Consider the following 23,055-nt stretch of genomic DNA (forward strand, 5'->3'; position numbering starts at 1 on the left):
CACTATTTTGATCCCTATGTACGAAGGATGGAAAAAGGGTCAAGGACTGGACAGATCACCAGTCAGAAATACGTGTCTGTTAATGGATGAGGCAGAATTTATATGTTTTATTTCTTCCAAATAGGCCAGAATAAAATCCTAACCTTGTGTTGAGCTCAATCTTCAGTATACACTGCTATTTGAGTGTTTGATTTGTGTTTGCACAAAGCCGGAGGCCAGGGCAGATGATCAGATTAGGGGGAATTTTAACTCCCGCCCCTAGGATGTGCCCTGGGGAACCCGGAGCAGGGTTTACCAGTCAACACCGCCTAGGGTGGCAGGGCTGGTGGCGAGGGTATCTCAGTCACTGGGGGTGTGCCCCTTCCCAGAACCACGTGCTAGTCTGAATCCAACCCAGAGCCTGTATCCACTGCAACCACATGCCTCACCCAGGGAGTCAGAGTGTTTGCCAGAGACCAGGCCAGGCTCCTAGAGGTGCTGCCTTCGTCACTCACAGCAGCACACTGTGGCCATGGTCTCTCCAACTTCTGTGTCACATAGAGCGAGGCGGGCACTGGCAGTCCCTTCCATCACCCAATTCCACCCTCCTGGCCCTCATGCGTAGCCCAGGAGTTACTTCCCAGTTTTTAGGAAGCCAGTCTTGTGGCTCTTGGCAGGTTGGGTGAGAGAAGCAGAGTCCACCGTGAGGCTTCACGGGGCAAACCTGGATAAGCATTATTAACGGACTCAACCATTTGTCTTAAACTAGGCCAGGTCAGTTCAAAGATACAGCAGGAGCTAAATGTGAAAAATGGCAGTTTTTTTCATATCTGGCACCCTAACCCTAATCTGGCAACCTAACCTTTGTAGGTTAACCTCATAGGTGTGGGGCCAAACTAATTTTGCGTTGTCGTGTCCGACTCTCTGTGACCCTACAGGCTGTAGCCCGCCTGGCTTCTCTGTCCGTGGAATTCTCCAGGCAAGAATACTGGAGTGGGTTGCCATAACCTCCAGGGGATCTTACTGACCCAGGGATCAAGCCCAGGTCTCTCGTGTCTCCTGCATTGACAGGCAGATTCTTTACCACTGTGCCACCTGGGAAGCCCAGACTCACTTTGGTAGAATTGAAACCTGAGCATTGACAAAAAATAACTCAAGAACTCCTAACTTATGTCAGTATGGGGAAAAAAGCACTTGTTCTAAACACGCACCCAAGAACCCAGGGCTTTGCAGAGTACCTTAGCAGCATTAACTGAGAAGGTGAGGACTCAACTAGGGAATGACCAAAGAATGTAATTCTATAAAATACTGCTTGAATTCTTTGAGCCTCCCTTTTCTTTTACCACACCCTCTTTAATCATCCAAACCATCTTCTCAGTCAAAAATAGATGCTCATCTCTTTGGCCTGCACTGTTGTGTCTTCCAGTAGCTTAATACACTGAGATGCACCAGCTATTGTTTCAGAGGTTGATCTTCTTCTCAAGAGCAGGGAGCCAGAAAACCGGGTCAAAGCTCCATTTTTTATATCATCTCACTTCTGACCAAGCGGTCTAGGTTTTCCAAGGCCCCCAGGGAGGGAAGGAAATGCCAGAGTGAGCAGCTTGGCTCTGGGCAGGGAAGGGAAGGACTGGCTCCACACAACGTTCTTAGAGGAGAGCTATGGCCACCACAGATCCTTCTCTGTGGCCCCAGGCCAATCCCAAGGAGCAAATTTGGCACAAAGAACCACCGTCTCTGTGAGCAAATCCCTGTGCTTTCTGGAAGACAAGCTATGTACGTTTCTTCCTGGTGTTTCACAAAACCCCCTTGTAAGCCTTGGAAACCCCATCAACAATGGATGGCGCAGTCACTGGCAGAAGCCCAAGCAGGCAGTGAAACACGGGTCTTTCTGGGACACCCTGCTGGGTCCCTCCTCACAGCCTCACGTGTGTTATCATCACAGATGTCCTCTGAGAAACCTGCTGCTGCCGCCTGGGGAATGTCAACTCCAGCGGGTGCCCACCCCTGTGCAGGCCCCACCCTTCCTGTTTGGGTGACCGCTTCACCCTTGAGAGCTGGTGCCTGCCTGCACCCAGAGGGCCCTCTCATGCCAGGCTCCTGGGGCACTTTCTAGGCCTCTGGTTCTGCACCTATCTGGTGTGCGCCTCGGCTGCAGGAGGCAGGGCACACGTGTGGATTCCTCAGGAAGAGTATGGATGCCCCCCAGACAGTGCAGAGGGTCTGGACCAGTCCCACTTCTTATCTCCATGTACACCGGGAGTCCCCGCCTCAGCCGGCCGTAAACTCTGGAGAGGCTTCTACAGGCCACAAAGAATGAGTTTGACTCATGTGCCCCCATGGGCATTGGAAACAGACAAAAAGGGGGTGGTGGGGGTGTCTGCAAAAGGTGTTTGAGAGCAGCTTGGCCTCATGACAGTTTCAACTCAGTTTGAAATCCCAGACAGCCCCATTTGCTTAACCAGTTTTTCCAGTGATGCTTCAAAGCTGGCTCTCTTGGTTTCCACAGCTTCTTGGGTTTCAAAAGGAAAACTAAAATAACAATAAAAACTCCAAATTCTTCAGTGAACAAATAAATAACACGAACAATATTTACATTAGTATGTCACATTGGGAGAGGCCAGCATGACCGGGGAACAGAAGAACTGAGATGTGCCCTGGCTTTAGGGCTTAGAACTGGCTCCTGGTCAGGTTGGGACCCCTGTGAGTGGATGGAGGGACAGGGGAGGTGGAAATGAGCAGAGATGCTTGGCTGGGGCCTCCTCACAAGTCCATGGAGGTGGGGTGGGCAAGAGGTGCAGAGTTGTCCCCAGATTAAGCAGGTTTCAAACAGACAGAAAAATCCCGGTTTACCCCACCAAGCACTGTGCTATGGTTGGGGTCATGGGATGAGCGGCTCCCAGGACTCCAGGAACCTTCTCCAACAGCCAGCATGGTGGGCGCAGCAGGGCCTCGGTCCTGGGGAGCACAAAGCTCATGGGTTGGCTGCTGGCCTCCAGCCCTTTTCCAGTTGACAAGGAGCCAGGGTCAGGTACAGCCTCCTCTTCCCTGGACTAGGTGACAAGGGGGATGTGGAATTCGCTCGTGTCGAAGATGAGGGGCCTCCTGGGAGGGCTGGGGTCCCTGTTGGCCTTGTGGAGCAGCTTGAAGAGTCCAGTTCCAATGTTCATGGGGATCCCCATGATGATGCATTCAGATACCCCTGAAACCAACCAGAAAGGAGGTGAGAGAGCTTCTCCACACTTGGGAAAGTCTTCAAGCAGGACAGAGAGACTGACTTGGAGTCCCAGCCCCAACGTGTTGAACCAGGGCTGCTCACTTTACTCCTCATCTATGGATGTGGAAGGCATGGCCTGGTGCTCCTGGGCAGGCTGGGGGAGTTCCCGCATCTGGTTGAAGGGAGTGCTCACTCACAGCCCTGCTGCTGGCTTAGCAGCCTTTGTGCTTGAGCCACAGGCATCGTGTGGGCCTCACCTTTGAGCACTAAACTCAAACAGCAAGGATACACTGAATGATGTAAAACCCCGAGTTTGCCACCCAGCATGTCCTTAACTTAGGGCCCAGGGAACAAGCAACTGGGACCACAGCGAGCAGATGCCAATCCCCATGGAAACAGCAGCACAGATTTGTTCTGTGCCCAGTGGTCGGGGGTGGGCCAGGGTTAACAACACCCCAACCTCGGAGTCCACAGCTTGAATCAGAAACACTAAGAAGGCAGGGCCCCTCATGGAGTGACAGGAGTTAGGCGATAGTGTAGATTCTTTCTCCAAGCTCCCTTTCAGCTTTCTGAGATCTAAATGTTGGGCTCCGCATGAGGCTTCTGGTTCTATAATAAGCAAGTGTCTATCTGCTATGTTCTGGGCTTTGTGCTATCAGGGGCCAGAGAGGCAATCAAACTAAAACCCAACACAGAGTGAGGGCTGACACTGAGTTACAGCATGCAAAGGACCAGGAGATTTTAAAGTTGGGGCGGGGTGTCCACGCCAGGCCCCTAAAGGAGTCAGAGGTGGAGAGGGTGGGCAGCAGGGCAGCAGCCAAGACGGGGGCCCAGTGTCCTCGTCGGGGAGCGGAGGTGCTGGATCTCAGTCCTGCAAATAGGCTTGCTCTCACTTTTGCCTGGGGCTTGCCCTTCTCCTGCCCCATCTCTGCCTTCTTTTCTTTCCTTTCACCCTTCGTTATAGTAAAGAACTGTGTAATTTCTCTTTCCTTCTATTTGCAACCTGTGACCCTAATCTTAGAAGCAAAAACTAGGCATACACTGCCTGGGTCCCATCTGACCATCACCTTGGGCGGTGACTCCACACAAGGAGGTGAGTGGGGAAATGGCCACGAGGACGAAGGGCTCTGGCAGCAGCGTCGGGGGCCAGGTGTGGCGTCGTTGTCTGAGCCCCAGACAGACTCCCAGCTCAGGCCACAGGGCCTTGCCGTGGCACGGGAAAGGCTGGAGTAGAGCGGGCACTCTGGGGCGGGGGGAGCAGCTGTGATGGCCACCCCTCAGCTCCCTCTCCCCTAGGCCCGTCAGAGAGGCTCCGTGTGGGGAGAGCAGGCCAGCGCAGGGCAAAACTCATAACAAGTTAGTGCCCTGGGTCTTCTCACCGTGAAAGGGCTGATACCCAGGCCTCAGCAACGTGCTGAGATGGCATACAAGGCAGCCGGTGGAAGCGTGCCAGCTGCCTTGCTCAGGGAGTTGGGACGGCAGGAGCGCCTGGGGCAGGACCAGAGTAGCTGACTCTCCTTCTGAGGGCTAGAAAATTCCTACATGCCCAGGGGCGACCTTTCCTCTGTCCTGACTGAGCAGCCTTCTAAAGGATGCAGGGGATGCAGGCTGCCACAGTCAGGCTTTGTTAGTTCCAATTCCGTGAGCTGCGACTTTATTCTTAAACAACTCAAAGCTCTGCCTGCTCAGTTTCTCCACCTCTAGAGAAGCCCTGGCCATGGTTTAAACTGTAAAAAACAAAATGAAACACCAACAAAAACCCACAAAGGCCTCTGGTGAGGCTGCTGCAAGCACCAAACCTACCACACACAGAGTCCTTCTGCCCAAAGTAGGCAGCATCAAAGAGGTGGTCGGCCGTCTTCTCAAATGAGGCCAACATCAGCACGCTCTCCTTCATCTTGGCCAGGCCAAACCTGGTGATGCCCAGGACTTCACCCTGTGCCGAGGGAGAGAGCCAGAGTGGGGACTCCCGCCAGGTACAGAACGCAGCCCCTGCCCCCCTCAAAAGAAGAAGCAAGAGGCAGCCAGGCTGCTGCTCAAGTCACAGTCCAGGTTTGAGAAGGACCCCGACAACCATCTGTCCCACCTGTGTCCCTCTGAGGCCACTGGCGCTGACAGCACAGATCCTGACACTCAACAAAGAATTGAGAACTGGAAACTAAAGACTGGATATATGTGTATGTATAACTGACTCAGTTTGCTATACAACAGAAACTAATACAACATTGTAAATCAACTATTTGCCAGTGAAAATGAACTAAACAAAAACTGAGAAGTAGGGAATTTTCTGGTGGTCCAGTGATTAGGACTCTGTACTTTCACTGCTGAGGGTCTTGGTTCAAATCCTGGTCGGGGAACTAAATTGCACCCCTCCTCCCTAAAAGAAAACAAAATACTTCTGAAGATGTTTCTTACGGCTCAAAGAAATAAAAACCCAAATAATTCCATCATTTAAAAAGTATCTTTATAAAACTACATAGCAATATGGAAAATACTTATAATGTTCAATAAAAATGACATGCTCATTTTTACTGTTTACCTGTAGTAATCTAACATGTGTATAGAACAAAAATGGAAAGGAAGGCTTTAAAATGACTGTCTTTACTATAGGGTGGTAGGAAATGGGTCACTTCTCCCACCGAGTTTCTGAATTTGCTGCAATACAGTACAAGTTTGTCTGTGGAGGCATCATGCCTTATGGCACTGATAGAGAAAGATTTTTGGTATAAGAGACAAAAACAAAAACCAACCAGCCGACCAAACTCAGTCCCCCAGTCAGATTTTCACCTAGAAATGGCTACAGAAGTATGAGAAATGGGTTCGACAGGACATAAACCTCAGGCTGTCACGGAATCCTTAGGCTTCTGGCAATGGCTAATTTTCTTTTAGGATAGAAACCATGCCCTGCCTCCTGCCATGAGGTTGCATTTCTCACACTGGAATTTTACCAGCACGCCCAGCTGGACCATTGTACTCAGGCTTTGGGGTAATGGTGGTCATCACAGCCACACACCATATATGCCCTCCAAGTCTCGCGCTCCTGACACCAGGTTTGCGACAGCAGCCACAAGGCCCCCACGCACCTTGTAGGTCATGAGATCGGACAGCAGCATCACGTGCCGCCGGTCGATGCTCATGCCGTGGTTGACCATCGTATACTGGATCTCGTTGATGATAGTTGTCCGGGCAGCTTCGATGCCCAGGGTTTTCTCCACCTGCGGAGGGCAGAGATGATCGGAGGCAGCCACATCCAGGGCTCCCCAACTTGCCCTCATATCCTCCTCTGCCCTGCAGGTTCCCAGCACCCTGTATCCCTTCCCAGAGATAGAGTGTGGGGTAGTCTTCGATGTAGACCCAGAGTGAACAGCTGGGTCAGAGGAATGTGCTGGGAGGGAGCTGGGATGACTGTAGGAACCTCGGCTGTGAGCGGTACCTCGTATGTGTTGTTGGAGGTGGTCCGGGTGCCCTTCACGCCGTGGGTGGCCATGACGGCCCGCAGGTTATCACCCTCCACCAGGAGCTTGTACTTCTCCTTCCCGCTCTGCTCATCGATGTGGATGACAGCTCGGGACACCTCCGGGATGCCCTGCACCACCACCTGGACTCAGAGATACCGAGGGCTCGAGACCCCGCAGGCCTCACCCACCCAGCAGTCAGAAACCACAGTGGCTGCGAGGACTGGGGGTGTCACAGCCTGGGTTTGTGGTCGTGATCACCCCGTCTCTCAGAGGTGACTGCCAGGAACGCGCCAAAGCCGGGAGTGCCTGTGTGCTGCCTGAGCCGCTGGTGGGTGGGGAGGGGGGAAGCAGAAGCTCAGGGGGTCGTGCCCTCTTCCACTACCAGTTTTATGAGAGAACAGAGAAAAGCTGAATGGGCAGAACGGCGAGGCAGTGCAAAGAAGGAAACCTGAACCTGCCTGACTCCTCGGGGATGTGGCAAAGAAACGGAGGAACAGGGCGCCACCCTCAGTCTCGGCGGCCCTTACGCTCCCTGATGCCTGGCTCTGCAGCTTAGACATGAACGTGCTCCCTCCCTTCACGCACCTCCAGGCGGCAGGCCTGACCACCTGGGGAGGCGACCTGACTCACCTTGGGGAGATCCTCTTTCAGGAACTGCAGCACGTAGTACATGGAGCTCTTGCTGTTCTCTCGGGGGGTGACGCACACCACTGCCTCCCCGTGCACGGCCACGTCGCCGGGCTTCACGCGCAGCTTGGACATGCAGATGGAGTACCTCACCGTCTCAGCGTTCACCTGCGAGGGGCCGCACGCCCGGGATGTGACTGGCGGGACTTGGAGGCTGTGGCTTCTGTGTTTTTTGGCCTTTCAGCATCTTGCCCCACTAAGGAGCCTTTTTAATTATTTCCCCCCAATCTTTCTCCTCATCATGTCTTTTTTGGTACTGTGATATTTTAATACCAGAGATATATGTGTATGTATGTACACCTCTGCTTTATTCACTAAGAAAGTAGATCCTACCACCCACCCCTCCTAAATCCGTTTTGTCACTGTTACCCGTTTATAAATGCCAATAAGAAGCAGCCAGGTCAACCCACATATCCTGAGCCAGCCATTGCTGCGCTGGGGATCCACAGGTGGGTAAGACACAGCTGACACAGCCGGTCCTTCCACCTGCTGGCATGCTGTGTGACAGCAAATAGGCACTGTGGTCTGCACACCACCTCCACTAATTTCCTGCGTGTCTCTAGGTGGTGATATCTGTGCCGGGGCCAGGGGTAGACAGAATGTGAAGGCACAACAGATCCAGAGGACAGACACCAAGCGGAAGCCTCTTTAGGGCTTCCCGTGCTACGCATAGCTCTTGCCCTAGTTCATTAGCATCTGTCTTGGGACTGAAAGGGGATAACTTCCTTCACACATGTAGTTATGGGACTCACTTCCAGCCTCAGAAGTCTGATCCGTTCTAGGGAGAGCTTGACGAGAATGAAGCAATCATCAGGAAGAAACACTTCTTCAATATACTCTGAAATCTGCGGTGTCAAAAGATCGGAACATCCATCAGTTACTTCCCTGTCCCTCAGAGCAGAGGAGGCTCCCTCTCTCCTTTAAGGACATAGAGCAGCATGGATACACGGATTGGTAAATCCACTACAAGTGGTTCTCACACGTCCTGGCAATGCAGCTGGTTTAGTTTTCTTATTATCAAGAGGGATTTCGTCTTACCTCTCCCAAGAGGGTTTTCTCAATTCTCCCTTTCACCAGACGAGCGTAATCTGCATCGTCGTCCTTGTCCAGCTGTGCTGTGATGATGGGAGTGCTGTGGGCAGGAAGGGCAAAGGATTACGAGGCTGTTTGAAGACCACACTGCGGTAAGCCCGGGTGCGTTTGGCATCTTAACAGCAACTGCAGCTTACTGTACTGAGCATTCCCTAGAGTCAGGCGCAGTCCTCACTGAGGGCTGCACACACCCGTGCTCATGAGGCAATCCACTCCATCAGTGAGTGAGTGACTTTCAGAACAGTCTTCCTGGCCAAGCAAACCTACCTTTTCCTCTTTGGTTCTAATATGTAGTTATTTCAGTTCTGTTCTCTGAGTAAACTGACCCTTTGTATACTACAGGTTTGTATACTATGGCATGCGCAGTGACAAAATCATGTCACTTATAGCTTACCCCACTCCACCCCGACAACCTCCCCTCCAGGATACCTCCAGCTCCTCCAGCTACTAGCTAGTAGCTTCCACCCTTGCCATCCTGGATGGCATCCCCTGAACACACACTCCTCGGTAATCTGACTCACTTAGAGGCGGCGGGCAGAGCTCCTGCCACCCTGGACATGGACAGGTGCTGTTCCAGAACCAAGAATAGCGTTCTCTCCTTTAATGCTGTATTGTCATTTCGTTACATTCAGATCATAGGTAAGACATGATTTTGTCCCTGAACGCGCTATAAAATATTTTTATCTTTCCTAGTTTCAGGTCACCTACAAATTCTATCATGAAATCACCAAGGGGGCGGGATTTGGGCTAGGGGAGTGTTGTCACAGAATATGGCCCCAAATCAAGTCACAGACACATCATCAGGACAAGTGAAGCTGGGAATAATAACATCAGATGGATGAAGTCTACAATGACACATGGTTCCAATTTTTCCAGGCATTTTTTTAGGTTTCTCTCATGTGACTTGTGGTCACAAAGAACCATTGCTTCAGTTTTGACTCTCTCCAGTTTGGACATTTTGTCTTGGGTTAACACTAGCACGTGTAGCTCCAGAGTCTGAGGTACTGTCTGCTAGCATCTATCACACACCCACTCGTGACAAGAGAAACATTGTTTCTCCAGGACATGACAGACGAGTGTGAGGAAAAGAAGGAGATGGATGAGGGCACCTGATGGCCTTGGAGGCGTTGATGATCTCCTTGATGCGGGGCACGCCCAGGGTGATGTTCATGGAGGCCACGCCCGCAAAGTGGAAAGTCTTCAGGGTCATCTGGGTGCCTGGCTCGCCAATGCTCTGAGCACAGAGTGCACCCACCGCGGAACCTGGCTCCATCTGTGCCCTGAAACAAGAAAGGATGAAATGTACAGTTGATAATGATACAGTATCTTTGTATGGTGGCAGATGGTAACCAGATGTACCATGGTGATCTTTCTGCAATATATACAAATATTGAATTGCTATGTTTGCACCTGAAACTTGCATAATGCTGTAGGTCAACTATCTGTTGTTTGTTTAGTTGGCCAAATTGTGTCCGACTCTTTGCGATCCCATGGACTGCAGCACACCAGGCTCCCCTTTCCATGGAATTTTCCCAAGCAAGAATACTGAATGGATGGCCATTTCCTTCTTGAGGGGATCTTCTTGACCCAGGGACTGAACCCGAGTCTCCTGCTTGGCAGGAGGATTCTTTACGACTAAGCCACCTGGGAAGCCCCTACTCCATAATACAATTAAACAAAAGAGATGCAATTATCTTATATAAAGCCCATTTAAATATACCCATTTTATATATTTTTATATATAGGTCAACTATACCTCAATTAAAAGACAAAACCAGGGAATTCCCTGGCACTCCAGTGATTAGGACTTTGTACTTTCACTGTTGGGACCAGGTTCAACCCCTGGTCAGAGAACTAAAATCCTGCAAGCCTTGTGCCGTGGCCAAAAACAAAAAGAAAAAACTAAAACCCCAAAACTGCTGGGGAGGTTTCTGATTATCTCCTTTCAACAGAAAAAATACGTATGCCATCAGGGTCAGGAAAGAATTGGCAAGGACCCGGGTTGGGCTTATGGCAGAGGAAGAAATGGACACAGAGCAGTTACAGGTACACATGAGGGGGAGTCATGCTCAGAGGGGTCCAACGATGACAGTGAACACTGTGTGGCTACTTGTGGTCAGCGTGGGATGACTGGAGAAGACCTAAGAGCTCTGCTCACACATGGTACTGCAGGTGGACAAAGCAGCCAGCCCTTGCCAAATATATTGGTAGTTTCCCTATGAAAAGACGATGCTTGGAAATTTCTTTGCGCTTCTTTGCAAAGCACTCAGCCTGTCTACCCACTGGAGCCCAAGAGAGGAGGTGACAGAACCTGCTCAAGGATGGCAGTTGGTAAGTGATGTGGGCACAGGATTCTGTTTCCTAGGGAAACAGGAAGGGTGCAAGAGACCCACTGGACTGCCCGGCAGCCTGAAACATTTAGCATCCTCACCTCATGTACTTGTCCCTACATGTCTCCAGAAACTTCTCTATTTGGGTTGGGGTGATCCGGTCCAACTGGTACAGCACACGGGGCTAGAGGAACAAAAGCCAAGTTCAGGGTCAGGGCCGGCAGCACGGGGAACCCTCTGCATCTCCTGACCCACTGGGGAGGGCCACTACCTCTGTTGTGCCATTGTCGTTGATGCCGTATTTATCTCTGGTCTTCTTGATCTTCTCAGAAACCTCCTTGATAAACTTTTTTATCTCCTGAAAGGTTACACAACAAACATCAGATATATGTTTCTCAGTGATTTGCACAACATGATTTGTTTTTTAGTAAACTTGGTAATGTGATGAATCCTTCCTATTTTAGTGGTGGCTAAATAAGATACTATACGTGGATACGGTTCTATTACGAAATGTTTTTCCAAGGAACACACCACATTACCCATACCCTGGACACATTGTTCATCCGTTAAAGTGTTTCTCAGGTCTTTTTACTCTGATGATGCTTCCTATGAATCTGCAGTGCTAACCCAGCACATAGGATAACCCTTTCCATCTGCCGCCTTCTCCCCTGCTCTCCTGAAACCCCTCGCTGCCCACGTTCATGCAGCCCAGAGTAAGTACTGTTGTACCACTTGTACTTCTAAGGCTTTAGACTGATAAATTTTTGAGGGGTTCTTCTGAAGCTGTTCTGCTCAACTTAAATACTACAAAGCTTGGCTTTGTAGACGCTATGCACATTTCAAGCACATGCCTTCAGCTTGCCTTCATTTCAAAGGAAACACTCCCAGGTCCCAGCTCTATCTCTGACCCTCACCTCTGCCTCACTCCCCTGTCTCAGGCTCCCTTCCCACACACAGTCAGAACTTTGTAAGGCCTCCAGGAAATCACTCTCAAAGCTGGAAATGAAATATCAGCCTATCTGTTGCTCCCGCTGTATTTTAAGAATAGAGCTCTAAGCCCTGGGATAATGATAAAATAGAGCAAGAAAGAAGGTGAAGAGAATTACATTGTATGGAAGATCCATAGGGCATGGCTAGAAATGACAGGCCCAAGTTTTCTGGTAACTAGTCTGAGGGGAAAACCCATATGCTTTATAATTTGGTATGTTTCTGTGAAGTAAACCCAGCCTTGTGGTTGCTCCTAGAACCAGGATCAGCCAGCATCTCCTTTTGAGGAGTTCTCACAGAGGGTGTGGTGTGTTTAATGGACCACACACATCCATGTCCTGTTGCCAGCACACACCACGCACCGTGGGGCTGACTCCTAGAGCACCTCTCAGGTGAGCTGAGGACGCATGCAATCTAGTAGCTGCATCCTTCAGAGAAAGCGCATCTGCTGCTCTGGTTTCACCCAGGGGTGTTTCTGACAGTAAGGGAAAGGGTGGATAGACTAGCTTCCTCTCAGTGACCCTCAGGGAAATATGATTTCCCTCAATAATTCTGGGGGGCACTCTGGCCAAGTGCAGGCATCCAGGTGCTTTGTGCGGCTGGCTGAGATCGGATCCAGACCCCTGGGCAGGCCCGAGGGAGGACAACTGTTGTGATGGCTGCAAAGCCTCACTAGGTCTTGTTTCTCAAGTGAGGATAACCACAGCAGAAGACCAGCATGCCTGCCCAGTGTCTACTCAATCTATATCACAGCTGAAAATATCTGTTTTCGTCTGAAACAAATGTTTCAAAGGGCAGACTGGACCAGAAGCCCACTTTCGCAAAAATAAAATTCTATAAGGCATTTACAGATATTGTGAGACTTAACTAGCCAGGTTTTGTCCTAACATTGCAAAAATAAATCTCTCTAGCCTACCATAGACTAGTGAGCAATTTCTAGTTACTATCTTTTCTGAAAGCAAAAAACGAGAACTTCTGGGGTCCACACGGTCTGTGTCCACAAACTCTTCTTAGTCACTTGCTGCCCTGCGTGGTGCGCTCTCCCTGCAGGGCGGCAGGACACTGGCTCCATCATTCTAGAGCTCAGGCCATTTGGGCTGAATAAGGTCATGGCTTGGCCAAGGGAACAGGCCCCTCTACAAAGTCAAATGTTTCTGCACAGTCTACACTCAGGGGAGGGGTTTTCTGCAAAGTCGTCTTGGCCCGCTGGACACTTCACACTGGCTCCCAAGAGCCCAGGTGATCGGGGGGCTATAAGGGTGGATTCCAACACACCTGGGCTGTCCCTTGTTCACGAACACAGGCTTCCCATGACTGTCCTTGTTGGTCAACTCCCCTCTCCAACAGAGTGGAAGGTTACCAAGCCACTCAGCCATCATTCTATGCAGAAAGACTTTTCTTTAAGAAAGAACTTAAACTAATGTAAAAGAACTTGAAAATTCTCAAGAGACTCTTTTTAAAGAGAGACTCCACAGGCTTACTTGTTAATTACAGGTAAGAGGCCACATTTTTCAGATATAGTTGTTACAAATCAGAGGTAGAACTTAGAGCTGGAGAGGGTAGAGGAACAACCTCCCCTGGGGTGGCTCTGCCTTCAAGTGGGATCCTCATCAGCAATAAAACCCGCTGCCACCTAGTTTCTCTTCTGTATCATTCAGTATTAAGAGCGTCCTTCAATAGGTGAGCCTACTTATCTAGCTGTGGTTGTGTCCTTTAAGGCGAGCCTCTGAAAGCCCTCCTGACCCACATGTTGCCATTTGCCTGCCAGGTGTTCAAGGCTGCCCCACCTGTTGGCACAGGGAAACTGGGGCCAGAACCCAAGGCCAAGCCGATCCAGGGGGTTTTCATCTGTTAAGGAAGTCCGTACATACGAGCAGTCAACAGCACACACCTCACACCATTTCCCAGTTCGGGTGCTGCAAAGGACAGCTTTTAGCTGCCACCCATGTGGACATGCTTCTGGCAGCAGCTTTGCTAAAAGGAATGAGTTCCCTCACCCAAGAGTTATGGCAGATATTCTGGAAGTTAGATTAAAAGGAAAAAAGCTCCCTTTTTGGAAGGGGAAACTGAGATAAGCCACTAAGAACTCGGCAGGATTAACTCATGCATACCAAGGGAACTCAGAACACGGCAACCGGCAGGCTGTTAATCACACGGCTGACCAGCAGCTAACGCTCACACTCAGCCCGCAGCATGTGTGTGAGCCTGGCTGTCGGCTTCTGGCAGGGCTAGGGCTCAGCATCACCCAGGAGCTCTCTCTGCCTCCCCAACTCTGACACTACAGTTAGATGACGTTTTCTCAGCTCAGATCAATCTGTTCTGGTCGGCGAGTTTTGGAATCCCTCGGCAACCCTGAGCTCAGACTGAGTGACTGGAGGGTGAGGACATGTTCAGTCACCTCTGCGGTCCTGGATCTGTGGGGTGTGTGACAGATGGGGACGGGACGGATGAACAAGTGCTCACTGAACCCACAAATGCTGCTGGTCAGGGGACCACTGTCAAACCACATCTGAGGCAAGAAAGGGCCTGGGCCAAGTGATGAAGGGGAAGCCCTGCCGGCCGCACTGGGCCCGCTTGGCAGTGCCTGGGGCTGGCAGACCGCTGGGGCATAGCACAGCCATGCCCCCTGCTCGGCAGCCACAGCGTGGAAGCACGTTACCTCGTTGTATTTCTCATAGCCTGTCTCAGTTAAGGTCTTTGAGGAGAAAGAGAAACATAAATAAGTGAATATAGTCATGGAGAAAAACCAAATCCCACCTCTCATTTGTTACTTAAAAAAACAAAATTGTGAAGCAACAAAAACAAAATGAAGGCACTCAGCTTAGCTAGGCTCTTAATTTTAAATGTATTAAAATCTAGAAGAGTCTCTTTTTCACCTTTTGTATCTTACCATGTCAAAGAGTGAAGAGCTGTTAACTAAAATATCCTTATTTAAGTGTCTTACTGTTTTTATTTTTTATATACTTCAAGGGATATATTTGGTGCTATATTTGAATCACCAATCAGTATACACAGGGAACCATGTACTGACTCCTGTATTCCTTTGCTTTTGATGATAACCACGATTATCAATAAAAAGGAGAAGGTCTGTAAAATGCAAACTAAAAAACTAAGAGGATGTCAAGTAACAGGTCCCTGGAAGGAAAAGGAAGAATGACTACATTTCTAAGCCATATTGTGAAAAGAAAAAAAGCAATTTAAAATAATGATGGTATTAAATAAACACTACTGCATCATTTATTGTATAAAACACAATAAATGGCATTAAAACAATGCTCTTACTATTACAAATTACTGGGTTTCAGAACTACTGAGGGAGGAGTTGGCCCACAGGATGAAAACCTGGGTGACAGGGGGCAACAGGGACAGGGTTAAAAAAAAACACCAAAACAGTTCTCTTAACTACAGCACTTGTCTTCTACCAGAGAAACACTTGTGCAAAAGACAAACTAAAAAAGACATGAGATAAATTCTTTATGTGGACTGCTGAGATCCTCCTGCCTGGGCCACTCTTAAATCTTCTAACAAGAAACACTTACATAAACACCCCCAGCTTATACATTTCACTGTTGGCACCTGGGGAATGATTCCTTGGTGACGGCCAAGTCAGGGGCACAGCCCCCGCAGAGCTCACCTGCAGGAAGCTGTCCTGGCAGCAAAGAAACTCGTTCTTCTTCATGATGGACTCGGCGCTGAGGAGCAGCTCGTTCTTACTGAGAGCAGGCTCGCTCCGGCACGGGAAGACTGCCTCGAGTATCGAAAGAAAACAGTGTGATTTGGAGGGGGGCAGGGGGCAGTATTCAGTGAAGGAGTTTATAAGAGACAAAACAACCTCACCCAGAGTGAGCTTTCAGCAACCTGTGAAGTTTTTGTCTTTTAAAACGCATTGTAGACTCTACCTTTAATACGAAGGTGAAAACAGCATAAACTGATACTCCACCTTACATAATGGCTTGTGGGCTATTCAGTGGGTATTGGGTCATTCCTTCCCAACCTTCACCCCACCCCAGATCTGCCCTAAAACCATAAACTGCTGTTATGAAAAAAAAAAAAAAAAAAATTCAAGTGTGAAAAGACTTCTCCACCCCCAAGCTCATGGGTTTTCCCTCAAAGTTTTAGTGGTCACACTGCACCCTACCCTGTGGACAGACCATTCCATGTTTGACCCGTCCTCCACAGATGGCCTGTATCTGCTATAAACAATGCTGGAAGAACATTCTTGGCACATTTAGATCATTTCTGTAAGGCAAATTCCTATAAGTGAAATTTAAGTATTGCTCAAGGGCACCCAGATTTAAATTCAGATCAACACTGTCCAGCTACCTCTCAAAAATCTTGCTCTAAATTATATCGTCCGTTAAAAGTATGTGAAACAGGCCTGCTTCTCCACACCCATGACTTTCACACGGTCTCTATCACACTTTACTAGACACTGGTAAGAAGACAAAGCCCTCTTCCACTGGCACTGGTTTACTACCAATAACTAAACTTTGCAACTGAGAAACTCTCTTTCCTTAATACCTGGGGAAAATTATGCAAAGTGAATACAAAAGACAAACACTATCTCAGTGGTTGGGTAGACATGACAGCATTAACTGTGTGCTATGCCAAAGGCACATCCATTCTAAAGAAATATCCTTGAAAACGCTCACAAATATAATGCTTAATCTTACTTTGATGTTGTCCAGAACCCTTTTAAACTCTAAGGGCTCATCTTTCCCCTCCATGGCTGCAGGATCTAAGCCGTCTCCCCCGTAAATGAACTGGATGATATCGCCCGTAGAGCTGCGGACTGTCAGGTCATACTGTGAGCAAAGATCTTCCAGGGACTTGACGAGCCTTCTCTGAATGAAGAGGAGGAAAGGAGATGAAACTTCAGGTGTTTTGAGAGCACTAGTCACGTGTACGAAGGTTGACATTTACAACTGAGTTTCAAGGCTACCAGTGCTTTTAATCACATAAAAACATTAGAAATCCCTTAAAGAGTCCCTGACCTCAAGAACAGCCCCACAAGTGCCTCACTAGCCTGTGCAGTGGGATTTAGAATATGCTCCACACTCCACTGTGTTTTAGAATACATACAATTCTAAAGGACTCTGCAAACACTGTTTTCCTAGGCTGCTCTGCCTTCCCTCTCTGTCTCCCTAAGGTTTAAATTAAAGCAATTGCTTTGCATTTCTAAACACAAATTAATCTGGGACCCCTGTGGACTTCAATATGAATTACAGAGGATCTGGTGCAGGCTCTCTTCTGGGACCGATGGGTAAGAAGAGAGAATAGGACTGGTGTTGTGTTTGAACCAGCAGGCAGCAGCCATTTCTCAAATCTGCTTAGGGAGAGCCTTCCACCAGCAGAACCCTCCAGCCAGCGGGGTGAAGGGGTTCAATGAGTTAAAGGGAAAGAAATCTTCCTCCAGGCAACTTCAAAACAAAAATCCCTCATGCCAGAAGTAATTTGTTCTAGGTTAACAAGCCACTCTGGGAAAGTCATACTCTCGACTTCAGAAAGGTAAAGGACAAAAAATAAAGTCAACAGACATTTGGGTAAGAGTGTTAAAAGCATTTCACAGTCTGTTAGGTTTCTGACAAAAGCACACTCTGAAGCTAAAGGGCGATTTCCCATTAAAAGATGATTAAAAGGGAAGCACCATCAGTAATGCTCCACGGGAGACAGACGAGAGGTTATGGAAACAGGTGGGTGCTGACTCGAGTCCATTTTGCTCATCAGCCTTGTGTATTCTGGCTTACTCATTCACATCTCTGGTTTATCACTCCTGGTTTCCCTGCTTGCCAAGGGCTGTGCTTCTCAGTCCGTGGTGGGGAGAAAAGGGACACAAAACCACAGCAATTCATGGCCTAGCAACTTGGAGTGTTAACCTTAGCATGTATTGTAAGCAGATAAAATCATCAAAAAAAAAAAAAAAAAAAACCAAAACCAACGGCAAAACAAAAAACAAAAACAGAATGTGGATTATGGAGTACAAGGTAGAAATGAGAATTAGAGGCTGGAGAGAGATCTTTTGTTTGTGGTCTTATGGAAGCACAAGGTAGGATGTGTTTTCACCCCTCTGCTGTCTAGGATGTACCTCTGTGGCAGTCTCAGAAACACAGGCATAAAAAGCATGTAGCTCAGCCCTGTCCCCAAAGACTACTCTCTTATAACTATATACACAATGGAGAACGAGGCAGCCCTCCAAGAGCCCAAGCCCTCCTGCAGGCAGTGGAACAGGTTCTCTGAGTCCCTGAGAGTAACATCAATGATGGATTACATCAACGGCGGCACGGTGAGCACGGCCCTCTCGATGTGTGATCAGGAGGTGGGTATTGTCACCCGATCTCCGTGAATTAGGAAGTAGTGGCTCAGTGAGATGACATGCCTGGGGACTTCTGGTCCATGTTCTCCTCCAGCAGGGCTTTGGTACATCTGGTTCCAGCCTGGTCTGCACCATTTGAAGGAGACACTGATTTTGAACTTTTTTTTTTTTGAACATCTTACTTTTTTGTGTTGTTTATTTTTAGGACATCCACATCTCTCAGTTTTTCCTTTTAAATGCCAAGACTTAATAAATCAGAAGTCAGGTACAAAAGAAGCAAACACTCAGCAGTCAAGATCTGCAGACCTGTCCGGCTTCATTGCTAATGGCCTGTATTTCTTCAGGTTACCTGCATATATCCTGTTTCAGCTGTCTTCACGGCCGTGTCAACCAGACCTTCCCGACCAGCCATCGTGTGGAAGAAAAACTCGGTTGGTGTCAAACCAGAATAAAAGCTATTAGCCACAAAGCCTTTGGCAGCTGGGAGCTAAAGAGAGGTAGGAAAAAAAATAAATAAAAATCTAACCAAAAAAGTTTAAGGTCCACAATTCCAAGACCCATTCCAATCAGAAAACACCTCACGTTTAGACTATAAATACCTGGCCAATGCACTCCCATGTTTTATGCCCTTTCCTAAAGAAGAAATAATTTAGTTCAAATCATCCTTACCAGAGACAAGGAGAGTGAGGTCCCAGCCAGGGCTGGTGCTCGTGCCAGTGGCAGCCAGGTGGCTCAGGAGAGGGACACCGAAGCTTGGGCTGCTACTCCTAGAGCAGGCAGGCGGTCACGGGTCTCAGTTTAGCGGGCACCTGGGCCTTCTCCCGGGCAACGACTACCCCCAAGATACCTGCCTGCAGGCCGGACCTGTCCACCTCCAAAACATAGCTGTGTGCTGCTACAGTTTATGGGGATTCATTTTTGGACTGTTGAAAATATCCTAAAATTTAGATTATGATGATGATCACACAACTCTGTGAATATACTACGCTGCTGAACTCTACACTTTAAATGGGTGAATATTAAGAAAAAAAAAAACAACTGTAAAAAAACAAAAAAACCCACATATAAAAAACACCCTATGAAATGCCAAATGGCCTTTGATCTAGACAGGTTTGTGTTCCTTGGAGGACAATTCAGATGAATAGGCTAAAATCCTCTTGCCCCCATTTCACTTAAGGGGCAGCTGGCATACTCAAAGGCACTTCTAGGCAAGTACCATCTACCCCAAAGTCTGGCACTAGATGTCCTTGGAATCTTTTTTAAATTGGTCAGGCTTTGACTCCGAGCCATATAAGCACAGTCAGGTACCACTCCAGTGACTTGCTGGCTGCCTGACCACTAACAAATTCTGATCTTGGGCAGAAAGCCCAAGTTGTTCCTGGGGCCACCTGATACAGTGTCTGTCAATTTCAGTACAGCAGTCCCATCGCCCCAGGCGGGGCTGGCCATAAGTCCTACAGCTCCTCAGGCCAGGAGGAGCTGGGGCATCTGTATTTTAGTGTGAATAACAGTTGACTCCATCCAGAATTACTAAGTGACCAAATCAGCTCTAAGTTCCTCAACTGTTCATTTAATAGCTATCTACCCCAGAATCTCAGAAAACACCAATATAGGCCTGTCTATCTCACTCTGCTGACACTAGTGCCCAGACCAAGAGGGCCAATGGAACTCAGAAGTCATTTACAGGCAGTTTAGGAATTCCAAAGGGAACCTGGAATTTCCTGGTTGTTTCACTGTGGCTCACATGTTCACTGTTTAAAAATCTTTATACTTTTATGTAAGTGCTCCCTAAAATAAGCATACAGATTGAATGCACACAAATGATAACAACACATTCAGATTACTTAAGGTAAAGTTGGATGGGAAACTGACATCCTCCTCCTTAGAAGAGAAAATATACAAAAGGGCACTGGTCCAAGTTTTACAACTCCGAGTTTCATGAGGCTCCTTCTACAGGACTCAATCAAGTTATTCCTGCAGAGGGAATAATCCTGAATGGTTCCCACCCTCTATAGCAGCTCTAGGAGTCGCCTAATTGGCAGCCTCAGAGTTTCGGTCACTCTTTCGTGCTGCTGTAGGTTGTCCTTCAAAGTTGTATCTGATCCACTCCTGCTTACCTTTGAGTGTTTTTCAAAGTGAGGCAGGGACCTGTTTTCAAAGCCATCTGGCACTCGAGAGCCACTGATAGCTTGCTGTCCCACACAGGCAATCATCTGTGATATGTTAATGAAGGAACCTAGGGAAGCAGGTCAGAAATGGAACATTCATTTACCAAAATCACAGTAACTGAAGCACAAGCAGATGCGTTGGTAAAACAGGAATACAACACGGTACAGCCCCCATCCTCAACAAGTTCATACTCTAGGGACAGTGAAGGACAGAACCAGAACAGCAAGGATAGAGCTGCCAGTAACACAAGGAAGGCCAGGCAGGGCTAGAGCCCAGGGGCGGATGAGCACTCTGGGGCTGGAGGAGAGACTTCCAGGGGAGTATTCGAGAAGGCAGCCATCAACCAGCTGGACTCCTGGAGAAGATTAGGACTACCACACAGAGAACGTGGGGGAGGAGTTCCAAAGTGGGTCAGAAAGTGGGAAGCAGAGACCCAGGATAGGACTGTGGGGTGTGCACCAGGAGCAGGCGGGAGACTATGTGGTGAACAACAGCAAGGCTAAAGAGACTGGACTTTATTCTGTCAGAAATTTATGAAAACAGGAAGTCTGCAAAGCTCAGGGTTTTGAATTTGAGTGCAGTATCATGAAACCTAATACTTTCAGGTCCTGGCTAACTATAAAATTTAAGTGTATTTAATTATCATCAAACGTATTATTTTAAAAATCCCTGGCTCTTCTTTCTTTCTTCAAAAAATAAGACCAAGTTTACTCAAAGCACCCTCAAACTCAGAAATCCACACACATGATAAACAAGTTTCTCCAATGGAGTTAGACATTCTAAAAATGCAAATAACCGTCTCCTTCTCTAAGCATTATTTGAAAAGATACACCCTTATAAACAAAAGGCCTGAAGCTCTTTTTTTTTTTTGGGCAGTGGAGGGGGGGTTGCTGCGTAGCTTGTGGGATCTTAGTTCCCTGAGCAGGGATTGAACCTAGGTCTGGGCAGTGAAAGCACTGAGTCCCAACCCCTAGACGAACAACCAGGGGATTCTAGGCCTGATGTCCTGACGCACATTTTCCAGAGCACAACCAGCCAGCCTGCAGGGAATGCAGTGACAGCAGTAGCCAGAGGAGGCGCTCACCTTTGGAACCACACAGCGCCATGGTGAGGGGGCTGTTGCTCTTGTCCAGCTCCCGGAGACAGGCGCTACCTGCGTGGTCACGGATCACGGACAGCTCCTTCAGGATCAAAGCCTGGCGGGAGAGAGAGAGGTGCATGGTGCCTACGTGATTACCGACGTTCAACGTGACATTTAAGAGAATGTGAAGAATTCGAGTGAGATGTCAGATTTCCAGCAGATAAAAGGTTTCAGACCTTAGAAGACTAAGATGTCCTATCTCCACAGACTGACATTTTCCAGGTGCTAAGTCACTTCAGTTGTGTCCTACTCTTAGCGGCCCCATGGACTGTAGCCTGCCAGGTTCCTCTGGCCATGGGATTCTCCAGGGAAGAATACTGGAGGGGGTTGCCATGCCTTTCTCCAGGGGATCTTCCTCACCCAGGGGTAGAACTCACATCTCTTTTGTCTCCCGAATTGGCAGGCAGATTCTTTACCACTAGCGCCACCTGGGAAGTCCCAGTGTGTGTAATCAGTGTGTAAGAAAAAAATGGTTAGTAACAAAACCTCGGAAAAACATTTAAATGGCCAATGAGGTAGAATATATGCAGCTTTGTGTATATACCCTACATAGCAGTGTCTCTGTATATATATTATATATATTACTGCATATACACATGCTGGTGTATAATGTGTATACACATATATAACATTTTGCACTTTATATGACATTATGTAATACGTACTAAAACCGAGTGGCGTGTGCTGTTTGTAAAATTTGTCTCTGCTAAGCACACACTTGAATTCCCACCAGCTGGGCATGTGATTAGGCGACTCAACAGGAATACTCTAGTCCATGAGCTCATCTAGATTGCCATCCCTCAACCCAAAACCTATGATGTTCAATCAGCTAGGAATCATGCTTCTGCTAAAGAGGAGTGCAGCTGAGGCCTCAAGTAATCTTCTAGGTGAGAAACACCTCATTTTTCTTTCTGTTTTTAAGACTTATATTAAGAATGAGCTAATTGTGAACACCTCACACAACTCTGCTTTCTTTTTGCTTTAAAAAGTTCATCAGAAAATTTCTTATTGGGGTTTCCCTGGTGGCTCAGTGGTAAAGAATCTGCCTGCCAATGCAGAAAGACATGGGTTTGATCCCTGGTCTGGGAAGACCCCACATGCCTCGGAGCAACTAAGCCTGTGTGCCACCACTACTAAGCCTGTGCCGGCGAGCCCAGGAGCTGCAACTACTGAGTCCACGTGCAGCAATTACTGAAGCCTGCGTGCCCTGGAGCCCCGTGCTCTGCAATAAGAGAAGCCACTGCAATGGGAATCTAGTGCACCACAGTGAAGAGCAGCCCTTGCTCACTGCAACTAGAGAAAGCCCACACGCAAAAACCAAGACCCAGTGCAACCAAAAGATATAAAAATAAAATTAAAAAATTTTTTTTTTTTATTTTTCAAAAATCCTTTCTTCCCTACTTTAGTTGAGTTAAAGCTCTGAGCGCCAGGCTACTTGGAAGCAGAAGAGAGTCAGACAGGGCCCTGATGCAGCCGACTGTGAAGGCAGGCTGCTTCAGAGAAAATGCGGGACTCTCTGGCCATTCTGACTCTGACACCTGCAGATCCAGTTCTCAGCTAACTTAGCTCCAGACTGGAACGTGCAATAGACTGGACTGTGACTCTCAAACATGAATTCACCATGTCTCTTTCAAAGACCATCCTTTCAAAGCTGTGGTATCAGTCTGCTCCCAGGATGATGGTAA

At 48.3% G+C, this 23,055-nt stretch overlaps 1 protein-coding gene across 1 annotated transcript in view; it reads right to left on the reverse strand.

Moving 5' to 3' along the window:
* Positions 1–2,533: 2,533 nt before the first annotated feature.
* POLR3A (RNA polymerase III subunit A) overlaps positions 2,534–23,055 on the reverse strand; it is a 45,984-nt gene continuing 25,462 nt past the window's right edge. The window contains exons 17-31 of the mRNA XM_061161913.1: positions 21,314–21,425; positions 20,178–20,296; positions 18,410–18,547; positions 16,421–16,591; positions 15,382–15,495; positions 11,032–11,118; positions 10,862–10,944; positions 9,540–9,710; positions 8,377–8,470; positions 8,091–8,183; positions 7,282–7,446; positions 6,627–6,791; positions 6,277–6,408; positions 4,997–5,129; positions 2,534–3,178 (exon numbers count right to left, since the gene is read on the reverse strand). Of these exons, the coding sequence (XP_061017896.1) occupies positions 3,030–3,178; positions 4,997–5,129; positions 6,277–6,408; positions 6,627–6,791; positions 7,282–7,446; positions 8,091–8,183; positions 8,377–8,470; positions 9,540–9,710; positions 10,862–10,944; positions 11,032–11,118; positions 15,382–15,495; positions 16,421–16,591; positions 18,410–18,547; positions 20,178–20,296; positions 21,314–21,425 (1,926 nt within the window). The 3' untranslated portion in view covers positions 2,534–3,029. The remainder of the gene's footprint in view (positions 3,179–4,996; positions 5,130–6,276; positions 6,409–6,626; positions 6,792–7,281; positions 7,447–8,090; positions 8,184–8,376; positions 8,471–9,539; positions 9,711–10,861; positions 10,945–11,031; positions 11,119–15,381; positions 15,496–16,420; positions 16,592–18,409; positions 18,548–20,177; positions 20,297–21,313; positions 21,426–23,055) is intronic.

The sequence above is a fragment of the Dama dama genome, chromosome 15 (genome assembly GCF_033118175.1).
Source record: "Dama dama isolate Ldn47 chromosome 15, ASM3311817v1, whole genome shotgun sequence".
NCBI classification, from domain to species: domain Eukaryota; kingdom Metazoa; phylum Chordata; class Mammalia; order Artiodactyla; family Cervidae; genus Dama; species Dama dama.